Source organism: Ctenopharyngodon idella, chromosome 2 (assembly GCF_019924925.1).
Source record: "Ctenopharyngodon idella isolate HZGC_01 chromosome 2, HZGC01, whole genome shotgun sequence".
Classification (NCBI taxonomy): Eukaryota; Metazoa; Chordata; class Actinopteri; order Cypriniformes; family Xenocyprididae; genus Ctenopharyngodon; species Ctenopharyngodon idella.
Genome location: NC_067221.1, coordinates 29,349,007 through 29,360,555, shown reverse-complemented (window position 1 = coordinate 29,360,555; position 11,549 = coordinate 29,349,007). Strand labels below are relative to the sequence as shown.

Below are 11,549 nucleotides of genomic sequence, written 5' to 3'. Positions count from 1 at the left end.
GACAGACGATTATTGCAGAAGTGAAAACAGCTTCAAAAAAAAAAAAGTGTTAAAAGGTCTGAGAAGTTTACTGTAAATCAAATGTACTGAATGAAACTTTTTATTGTACACAAAATATATATTTTACAAAATAATTTTGACTTTCAAAATAGTTTTCACAGGATGAATTTTGAGTGTTTGTGAGTTTCATGAATGACGATTACTAATATATGTGATAGGGGAAAAGGCAATGAAAAAACAGGCCAAGTGACTCAATTAACAGGTTAAATGGAAAGAGAAAGATGTTATCAAGTTTTGCTTCATCTCTGTTGAAACATGTAATCTGTATAAAGGTTATTAAAGTTAACTCAAAATGCAACAAAAACTGACACAATGAACTCAAGAAAAGAAGAAAAATTCAACTTAAAATTCAAAATTACATTTAACAACAAAAAACTAAATTATAACTATCATGCACTGCTTCAGACTAAAACCATAAAATATGTTCAGTTTTTGTTTTTAATCCTTTGTCCTAGAGTCGATGCATGGAATGTCCCTAAATTTCATCACATTCCACACCATGATTGGCCATCGCTCAATCAGAGGCGGGACCTTTTAATAAAGCACAATTCAATAAAGCACATTCGTCAACAGTAGTTTTTACCTAGTTGTATGTTAACCGATACACACCATGTGTGATCTGGACCGAACAGGGAATAGTTACTTTTAATTTAAAAAACATTATACATTATATAAGGCATTAGCATGTGTTAACTGAAATAGGAACTAAAATATATTGATAAGACTAAAATAAAAACAGAAGTGAAGATGAACGTCTTCATTCACCCTCAGCAGACGGCAGCAGAAACACACGACTCAAACATCTGATGTGTGTTTGGAAGAAAGACCAGTTTGCTGTAAAAGTTTCTTCTTTATTTCAGCAAAAAACACAAATATACAGTCGATGTCATAGGATTTCATTACAAAAGATGTTTATCTACTTTTTACGAAAGGATTTCAAAACCAAAAAGTCAATAGAAGAAGCCTGATCTACAAACACACAAACAATAATTATAAACATAAATAATGTAGAAAGTATATGAATGACATTAAGGTGAAACACAACTTACAGTTAACATGAAAACTCAACAGTCGTGATCTAGTGGAAAAACTTTTGAGGTTCATGACAAACGGAAAGATTTGCCACGAACCGCTATGTTTCAGTTCACGCGTGTGACGTGACGCCAGCTTCACACACACACACACACACACACACACGCTTGTCTGCAGGATGTTTCTGACAATCTGATGCTTTTGTTTGGTGATTTTTGCTTAAATCTGGGCAGAATTCCTGACGTGTTTCAGTGCATCCGTCACTTTAAAAAGCCATTTAAACTATTATTGTGGGTTCAGTCCAATATTATCTTCAGCAGCAACATAAAATCACACTTTCTGTACAGTGGAGGATTATGGGACAACGTTATACCGCAAAAAACATGATGTTCTTCCTCAGTGTTTCTGCCTTGTTTTCCAGCACAAATATCTGAACATTCTTAAATCGAGCAAAATGACTAAAAACATGACTGAAAATGTATCAAAGTTAAGTGAGTTCGTGCTTAAATCAAGATCAAATATCTGCCAATGGAGTCAGAAAAATAATCTTAATTCAACGGGAAAACAAGATGATTTTTCTGATGTCATTGGCAGATATTGTCAAACTCACTTCATTTTGATGATTTTTTTCCATTAAAAAAGACGTAATATCTTCAGTCATTTCTCTTCTCCAGTAAATGTATCTTGATTTAAGAATGTTTAGATGTTTGTGCTGGAAAACAAGACAGAAACACTGAGGAAGAACATCATGTTTTCAGTGTACAGATGTGAAGTTTGTGTGTTGTTAAAGCACTTCAGTAAAACCCAGATCATTATTAGAGCTGTAAAGAGTCTAAATGAGGTGGAACTACTTTAATCGTCTGCTGATGGACAAACAGCGTTACAGTATGAAAATGACCAGCTTTACTTGATGACGACAGGAATTCTGTTCTCATTTCTCCTCGTCTCTGGTTTTCTAGCTCATGTTGATCATCTCGTATTTGTCCTTCAGGCTGCTGTCCTCCTCTTCCTCCTCGTCCTCCTCTTCCTCGGGCTCTTCGTGAGGTTTGTCGTTGTGGTTGGAGTGATGCAGCTCGATCAACAGGAAGTAGATTACAGCGCCGGCGACGCCCCCCACCAGCGGCCCGGCGACGGGGATCCACCACCAGTAATCAGCAGTGCTGCACACACACACACACACACACATATACACAATCATCACAATATATCACATGATTCTGCAGCAGCTTCACAATCATAATCATAACTACATTTCACATATGCTCACTAGTTACGTTTAAATCTAGTGTTTCGCGTGGGTTTCTGTGAGGGTGTTAGTTTAGGGTTAGACAGAAAATATTATTATACTGATAGAAAAACAATAGAAGTCTATGAGATGAACTTACTAATACAGTCAAACAAACGTGTGAGAGAGAAATGTGATTCTGCATCCATAGTCACATTTAAATCTCTTGAGTGCATGTGATATTATGTAATGAACTGATCAATAGAGGTTAGTGTGTGTGTGTGTGTGTGTGGCACATTAATTAACCATCAGAGCTCATTAACTCCAGCACATGTTGGGAACAAACACAGACGCTGTGACTGTCAACATGAACGTCTGAAGCTCCAGACACTGATGTAAACCCCAGTGAGGCTGCTCTGTGTGAAGATGTACTCCTGCACTAAATAACCCCAGCTCTGACACGGCTGAGGCCCTAGAATCAAAGTATACAGGTGCATTCATGTCCCCTCTGAGCAGCATTAAACAGTCTGCGTAAAAACACCTAACTGCCACTTCAGAAGCGCTTCTGTGCCACCTTTACAGTGTGAATTTGGCACTATATTTAGGAAGGTAACACATTCTGCTAATTAGAGCAGCAGCACACGGCGTGTGTGTCAGACACTCCAGATCAGTCACTGATGCGCTTCTGTCCCGTTTCGTACCTGAACACCTCCATCCCCCATCCAGCAACGGCGGTGAAGAGGCGCGGGCCGAGGTCTCGCGCCGGGTTCAGAGGGTAACCGCAGTTCAGCCCCATCGACACGCTGATGCCCAGGAGGATCAGACCCACGGCCAGCGGCTCCACGCCTTTCGGAGCGCCGATGTTCCTCCCGTCCACGATGGCCAGGATACAGAGCACCAGCATTCCCGTTCCCACCACCTGTCAGACGGAGATCAGGTGAGCTTCAGCTGGAGCCACAGACAGTAAATCACTGGAAACACTGGTTTATTGAGGACAGAAGGATCTGAATCAGGTCACCGGGTTCAAACCGGATCTGTGTGTTTTTGGGTAGAAACGCTGAGCTGATCGATGTGCATTAGTCTGGGTTACTGCGGTCAAACCCTGACTGAAGGTGTCGGATCTAGACTGACCTGATCCACGAATCCGCCCAGGACGGTCAGGTGTCTCCCCGGATACGACGCAAAGATGTGTCCTGTGGCGTTGATTCCCGTCACGGAAAGGATCCCGCTGGTGAAATCCATGAAGGCATCTGAACATGCAAACACACGCATTAATCAGATCCGAAACACACGGGGAACCACCGGATCCCACCAAACTCACCGTAATACAGTCCGAACACCGCGGCCGCGCCAACGAACGCCCCGAGCATCTGCGCCGTCACATAGATGGGAAACTTCCAGATCTTCAGCTTCCCCAGGATCACCATTGCCAGAGACACGGCCGGATTGAGGTGACCGCCTGAGGAAACAAACATCAGCCATTGATATCTCACATTGAAAAATACACAATAATTCTGTAAAAATAGAAGCATATTTACAGAACAAACTGTCAATTTTGCAATTATGCGGAATTGGGTTAGTTCACTTTGAAATGAAAATCAGCCCAAGCTTTACTCACCCTCAAGCCATCCTAGGTGTATATGACTTTCTTCTTTCTGATGAACACAATCTGAGAAATATTAATAAATATCCTGACGCATCCGAGCTTTATAATGGCAGAGAACAGGATCAATGAGTATGAGCTGAAGAAAGTGTCTCCATCCATCATAAACGTACTCCACACGGCTCTGGGGGTTAATAAAGGCCTTCTGAAGCGAAGCGATGCGTTTGTGTAAAAAAATATCCATATTTAAACAAGTTATGAAGTAAAATATCTAGCTTCCGCCAGACCGCCTTCCGTATTGAAGTTACGAAGAAAGTGTAAAACTCTCGCTGTTCAAACTGCTTATGCCACATCCTACACCTTCCTACGTCGAGTCAGCTACACTCCGATTGTGTTCGTCAGAAAGAAGAAAGTCATATACACCTAGGATGGCTTGAGGGTGAGTAAAGCTTGGACTGATTTTCATTTTAAAGTGAACTAATCCTTTAATGCTCTGCCATGATGCTTTAAGCATGATGTTCACTAGTCGCTGGTCATGGCCTATAGAGGGCGCAACAGGATAAGAAATCTTTGAAGTCCACTTTTACACTCCATTTCCAAACAGTTAAAATGACAAATTAATGCATACTCTGAGAGCACTCCACAATGTTTGATTTTACCATCTGTGGATGCTCAATATTGATCAGGTGAATGCATGTTTAAACAGCTTATTGTACAGTAAGTTAATCATTTTTCTAAACTAATGCACTGCTGCATAACACACACACACACACACACACACACACAAACACACACAAACACACACACACACACACACACACAGACAGTAGCTCACAAATCACGAGCAGATCACACACAGAATCATTCAGGAGTGCAGAAATGTATTTGACACTGTTCTGTGATTTATCTATAAAATAGTTTAGAAACTGAAAAGTTCTTGCGTATATTTCTTAGTAACTAAAACACACAGCTTCGCTATTAGTAGAGAGATGCTGCCATTCATATAAAGGTAATCTTTACTATGCTGCTTTATCTGTATCTGATCTAGAACGAGCAGAAATCTGTGAGAAATATTACGACCCAAAGACAAGAACTGATAAGAATGAAGGACAGTAGCCTAGTGGGCAGCGCTGCCGTATGACAGATGTGCACAAGATGACCCGCGTTCAGTCTCAGCTCGAGGGTCAGGCGTATTTGTTCATTAATGACATCATCAGAGAGTAGTCGACTCGACTTTAATCACATAAATGTTGAAAAAACTGAAGTTGTTTATCATAAACTGACAAACACTGTAATAACACCGATTGTACCGAGAAAGACATTGTAATAGTGCTATAAACACACACACACACATACAAAAGTTACACTCACAGCGAGTAACACACACACACTCTTTCTCACACACACACTCTCTCTCACACACACACACACACACACACACACGCTGTGAGATCAATGGATCCGTCCTGACGCTCCAGGCGCTGTATGACCTCGGTTCATTCAAGCCTGACCGATCAGATCAATGTGTCAATCACAGAAAAACATCTCAGTTGTCTCACCTGACAAACAAACACAACCAAACCACTGTCAACTCATGTGGACCAATAGGATTTATTGATCCGTTCTGGGAAATCCAATGATCAGATGGTGTTATTCCAGCTCACGTGTGAGCGTCCATGACAACAACACCACACATCATCACACACTGCGAAACATGACGTTCTTCCTCACTGTTTCTGTTCATCTAAACATTCGTATTACTATCCATATTTGTTCTTGTTTTAAGCACAAACTCACTTCATTTTGATGATTTTTCCAGAAAACAAAAGTCATTTCTCTTCTCCAGTAAATGTATCTTGATTTAAAGATGTTTAGATGTTTGTGCTGGAAAACAAGAGTTAGAAGATCATGTTTTTCAGTGTGTGTGATGTTTTATAACCTGTGGAAGCTCGTGTGTGTGTGTTTTACCCGACACGCCGCCGGACACGTAGACGCCCATCATGAGTCCGGTGCTGAAGCCGATGTGGACGGTCAGCGGTTCTCCCAGAGTGTTTCTGCTCAACACCGTCTGTGCCACCGACCCGCAGCCGAACAACTGACACACACACACACACACACAGGGCCAAAGTATCATGAGAAACATACATGAACAATACTTTATTAAATATCAGTACAATGTTAAATATTTCTGTCAGTGTGTGTAGAATAAATCTGTTTAATAAGTGAATGACAGAAACTCACCACCAGCACGAAGGTCCCGAGGAACTCGGCCAGGAACTCTTTGAAGACGCCGTGTTTGATGGCGCAGTGATGCTTCATGGTCGCGTGTGTGTGTCTGATGTGACTGAACACACTCGACGTGTCACTGCATTAAAGCTCTGATGGGACGGTCCGAACACACACATCCATTGATCCGCCTCGTTATGGAAGAGCAGCTCAATCTGAGCTAAACATGCACTACATCACCGAAACATCACTTCACTTGTTTATGAGAATGAAATTAATACTTTTATTTATCAAGGATGCATTAAACTGATCAAAAGTGACATTTATAATGTTACAAAAGATTCTATTTCAAATAAATGCTGTTCTTTTGAACTTTCTATTCAATAAAATGTACCACAATTTCCACAGAAATATGACTGTTTTCAACACTGATAATAATCATAAATGTTTCTTGAGCAGCAAATCATCATATCAGAATGATTTCTGAAGGATCATGTGACACTGAAGACTGGAGTAATGATGCTGAAAATTCAGCTTTGATCACAGGAATAAATTACACTTTACTATATATTCACATAGAAAACAGCTGATTGACATTATAATAATATTTCACTGTTTTTACTGTATTTTTGACCAAATAAATGCAGCAAAATCATTAATAAACTTACAGACCCCAAACGTTTGAACAGTATACCTTGATACCATGGTAAAGAACCATCTGAGAGCATGATGGGAGAGAGAGGTAGTTTGATATCTGCTTTATTAAAACATATGAACCATATTTATCTTACAGTGATTTCTGATCAAACACACATGATGAGGAGTGAGAGTGAACTCATGAATTAACCTGATTCTGAGTGACAGCTGGTTTACTGTAGTTGTGATGAGTTACATGTTCAGAGGTTATTGTGTGTCTAGTGTTGCGTCAGTCTCATCTTCATCATCATCTTCATCATCAGCTGTAGGCTGTAGTTTATTGGGTCTGTTGTTGCGCCTGCAGACAGATGTTCAGACGGGTCAGAGGTGAGTGTGTGTGTGTGTGTGTGTGTGTGTATGTGTGAGTGTGTGTGATGTCCCTCTCACCTGAGGCCGCAGAGCTCGGTGTGCAGCTGCTCGTTCAGCTCCTGCTGCTCCTCCAGGTCTCTCTGCAGCTTCTTCTTGCTGTTCTCCAGCCTCTCCATCTCCTCCTCGGCCTCATCCAGCTGACGCTTCAGTGTTTTCAGACGCAGTGCCAGCTGCAAACACACGGTGTTCAGTGAGTGTGTGTTGGTGACGTCCCATCATCTCTAAATTAACACAGTTTAATGCACTCCTAAAGTACTTAAATTTATTCTAAATTGATCTGGATCCCTAAAGAGAGCCACAGTTCCCATCACTCCTGCTGGTATGTGGGACGTTCCTTCTGCCCCCTGCAGGACAGTGTGTGTGTGCCGTTCTCTGGTCACCTGATCTCTCTGGTCCTGCAGCGACAGCCGCTCCTCCTCCAGGTGCAGCGTCAGCTCCTTCATGCGGCGCTCCAGCCGGCGGTTCAGCTGCTGCAGCTCTCCGTTCTCTCTGAGAGGAAAGAGACGTCAGACCAGCAGAAACCGCAGTAAAGAGATCTGTGTCATGTGTTTCCTCACTTCTCCTCTCCCAGAAGCCTCTCCTCCAGCTCGTGAACCTGGAGCTGGAGTTTGGAGATGGCGGCGTCCGTCCCGGAGCGCTGAGATCCCTCCAGCTGAGACACGCGGCTCCGCAGATCCTTATTCTGCAGGACAGGAGACTAATGATCTTAAAGAATACTCATACAAACCCGTAAGACAGCGGCTCCTAAACTCAGAGAACCGCTTGATTTGATATTTTTATATTCCCGTATGTGAGTGTTGAATGATTACCTGTCGCTCCAGACGGATTCGGTCACATTCCAGGTCGTGTCGAGCGGCTCGTTCCTGCAGCAGTTCTGCTCTCACCTGCTCCATCTGACACACACACACACACACACACACACAGTTAGAGTCATCATTTATATCTCATATAATCTTCTCTTATATCATGTGTGTTTTATTCCTCTCCACAGAACAGAATTATATCAGTATTACGATTATGTATCATAACTGCTCAATATAATGCATGTATTATAGTGCAGGAAACACACACATCGAGTGTAATGATGATGATGATGATGATGGTGTGTGTTATTCTGAGCAGGTTCCACAGGTGTCTGATTGGGATGAAACTGACCGACTCCAATTAGTGAAACACGGTTGAATGAAGAACGGAAATAGAGAAGCAGACAACTGGAGAACTAGAGACTCTTTGTCTTTACAGAGCTTGAACAGGGTCAGAAAGACACAGTCCATTAAACACTGACCGCCATCATGACCTACTTACACACACACAAACCAGAAGTCTGTGTGTGTGTGTGAGAGTGTGTGTGTGACCTGCTCTCGTCCTCTCTCCAGCCTCTTCATGAGCGAGTCTGAGCCGCTGCGCTCCTCCATCACACTCCTCTCCAGCTCACACACTCGCACCTAAACACACACACACGGATGCATCGTGGGAAACACATGTGCTTCTAAAAAGTCATCTTCAGTGTGTGTGTGTGTGTGTGTGTGTGTGTACCTCCATGAGTTTGTAGTGTCTGTCGTCGTGTGTGTGTCGATTCTCCTCCAGGTCTTTAATTCTCTTCTGCAGCTGTTGAGATTTCAGCTCTGCCTCATTCAGATCAAACTCACAGCGAGAGAGTTTCTCCTCCAGCACACACCGCTGAACACACACACACACACACACACACACACATGATGAAAGAAACACTAAGCAGAGTGTGAAACTGAAGTGAATCTGATGTGCTGGACTGTAAAGCCGCCTCTCCACTGTCTCAGACCGACCGTCATTTGTTTCCAGAGGAGAATTACAGGAGCTGCTGTAACAATCATGTGCAGAATTTTCACAGGTGATTTCAGCTTCAGATGCTCTGAAATATGTCTTGAAACTTTTGCAGCTACACTGTACGCAACCGCCCGACCAGATGTGATGTTTTCTGCTCCAAACTAAGAGCGCGAGGTGAGAATTATCCTGTTTTTCCACTAAAACATTTTCTGTAAAATGGCCAGTTATTAATTATTCTGTCCAAAATAATTATTTTATAACTGATAATTTGTTTTGTGTGGATATATTCATTCATTCATTATTCATTCATTTTACCACAGTGATTAAACAGCTGGTTGCATAAACATTTACGTGAATAATTGTGCAACTGCCACTAGGGGGCGAAACGCAACAATCATGTACGAATGGAAAGGTGGCTAAAGAGTCTCAGACAGTGCGTGTGTGTGTGTGTGTGCACCTCTCTCTGGTGTTCCTGTGCGGCGTGTGTGTGTGTGTGTAGTTGTGTGTGTGTGTTGTGCAGCTGTGTGTGTAGCGTGTCCAGTTCTCTGTGGCTCTGATCTCTGAGCACGTCCACCTCCTCCTGCAGCCGCTGCGTCTCCTGCTCTGAGTTCACGACCGCCGCACTCATCTACACACACACACACACACACACACACACACACAGAATGAGAGAGATCAGAGCCACTGTCCATCAGACGCAGGAGTCACGCGTCTCCTCTCACCTCCTCCTGCAGCCGCTCAAACACTCGCTCCTGGCTCCTCCTCTCCTCCTCTAACTCACTGCGTCTCCTCCGCAGCTCCTCCATCTGTCGGCTCTCCTCCTCAAACCTCTCCTTCAGCTCACGGTGAGCTCGATTCAACCTGCTCAGCTCACTCTGAGACACACACCAGACGGAGAGAGACGGATCAACACAGAATGACTTGAATTAATACATTCTTATTAATAACTCTCACTTTTACTGAAGAACATACAGTTCTTGAAGCTTATGAAGATAGAGAGAGAGAGAGAGAGAGAAAGACAGACGGTCAGACAGGTTACCTGCGTGTCCTCCAGGTGTCTGGTCAGCGCTCGGTTGGCTCCACACATGTGCTCCTCCTGCTGTCTGACCTCCTGCAGCTCCTCCTCCAGATTCTGTTTCTCCACCTGATCATCAAGAGAAGCTTCATTCAGACAGTTTGAAATGATTCACGAGTCGATCAGGTGAATCAGCTCATGATTTCTACAGAGGATCATGGTCAACAAGCTCAATCGAGAAGCACAAGTCAGTTTTATTGGTGTATGTTCACGTTCATCTCACCATCAGCTGCTCCACGTGTTCTCTGAGCTGCGTCTCCTGCGTCTCCTTCTGCTGGATGAGGAGGTTGAGAGAGGAGATCTGCTCCTCCAGAGCGCCGGTCTTCTGCATGAGCTCTGCTTTAGTCTGCGTCAGGTCTGAGATCAGCGTCTGACTGGCTTCTTTCTCCTCCGCCACCTCCAGAACCTTCCGTCCCAGCAGCGCCACACTCTAGACGGACGGACAGACATCCATCGAGTCAAGAAACACTGTGTGTGTGTATGTCAGTTCATTTTTAATTTCATCTTAATGCTTAATACTTGAGGTTAATGTTGTACAAGATACTCTTTACATTATTCAACTGCGTGTTGTTTACCTACCCAATATTACTCGAGGGGTTCCAGTCAAACCTGCGGTGTTTCTGTGACTGTCAAAGCATGTGAATATGAGGCACATGATTGGCTGTCTGAATCTAACACTAGCATCTAACACTGCATCATTTCACACCGCACAGGTTTAGCAGGTAATGCAGGGTTAACCGCGCAAAAGCGACTCTAATCCTGCACCGGAGCAAGGTTTCATGAAAAAAAGTTAAGTTAGGGTCTAAATTGCAGGTGTAAGTGAAAGCGGGGGTTTAGCACCACGATGAGCGCAGTGTGAGTAGCCCTAGTCAATATGCTCTGGTGAAAGCATCTCTCCTTGTCTTCTTAGGTGTGTTTTTGTGTGATTTCGTGTGTTGGTAACCCAGGTGTTTGTGAGCTCCTTGCCTCTTTGGCCTGGTCGGTGGCCTCCAGCAGTCGGTGAATCTCCTGCTGCTGCTGCTCCTGCAGTGTCTGCAGGTCTGTGGCGTGAGCAGAGATCTCGTCCTCCAGCGCTCCTCGCAGGGCCGTCAGCTCCCTCTCCCTGCGGCGTAACGCCTCCTCCTGCTCCTCCTGCACCCGCTGCAGCGCCTCGAACTCGCCCTGCAGCACGCACAGATCCTGAGAGACGACAGCAGCTTAGAGTCTCGCTTCACCCACACCACCTCAGCCCAACGAGCTCGTACCTGCAGCAGCCCGTCTCTCGCTCCGGCCTCGCAGCTCTTGGCGCTGTCCAGCTCGTCGTGGATGTCAGACAGCTGCTGCTGGAGATCTCTCATGTCAGAGCGACACTGATCACGAGCCCTTCTGGCCTGCAGGAGTCTGAACACACACACACACACACACACACACACACACAGATTCTGATGACTGAACCGAACTCTTGATCACACTGCAACATC

The 11,549-nt window shown here is 43.9% G+C and overlaps 2 protein-coding genes across 3 annotated transcripts in view; both read right to left on the bottom strand.

Moving 5' to 3' along the window:
- Positions 1–10: 10 nt before the first annotated feature.
- On the bottom strand, positions 11–6,655 carry aqp9a (aquaporin 9a). The gene is made up of 6 exons (XM_051860285.1): positions 6,162–6,655; positions 5,889–6,015; positions 3,639–3,776; positions 3,449–3,567; positions 3,019–3,236; positions 11–2,252 (listed from the first exon to the last, which is right to left on the bottom strand). Exons 1-6 carry the CDS (start codon positions 6,237–6,239, stop codon positions 2,048–2,050), a joined length of 885 nt encoding a protein of 294 aa, XP_051716245.1. The 5' UTR covers positions 6,240–6,655; the 3' UTR covers positions 11–2,047.
- A 233-nt stretch (positions 6,656–6,888) lies between these two features.
- Positions 6,889–11,549, bottom strand: part of LOC127494296 (cingulin-like protein 1) — a 9,692-nt gene continuing 5,031 nt past the window's right edge. For both annotated transcript variants that reach the window (XM_051860075.1, XM_051860067.1), the window contains 13 exons: positions 11,334–11,469; positions 11,056–11,268; positions 10,313–10,519; positions 10,054–10,158; positions 9,737–9,889; positions 9,472–9,642; positions 8,748–8,891; positions 8,567–8,656; positions 8,021–8,104; positions 7,769–7,893; positions 7,592–7,700; positions 7,230–7,381; positions 6,889–7,140 (listed from right to left, as the gene is read on the bottom strand). In XM_051860075.1, the coding sequence (XP_051716035.1) occupies positions 7,050–7,140; positions 7,230–7,381; positions 7,592–7,700; positions 7,769–7,893; positions 8,021–8,104; positions 8,567–8,656; positions 8,748–8,891; positions 9,472–9,642; positions 9,737–9,889; positions 10,054–10,158; positions 10,313–10,519; positions 11,056–11,268; positions 11,334–11,469 (1,780 nt within the window). In that variant the 3' untranslated portion in view covers positions 6,889–7,049. The remainder of the gene's footprint in view (positions 7,141–7,229; positions 7,382–7,591; positions 7,701–7,768; positions 7,894–8,020; positions 8,105–8,566; positions 8,657–8,747; positions 8,892–9,471; positions 9,643–9,736; positions 9,890–10,053; positions 10,159–10,312; positions 10,520–11,055; positions 11,269–11,333; positions 11,470–11,549) is intronic.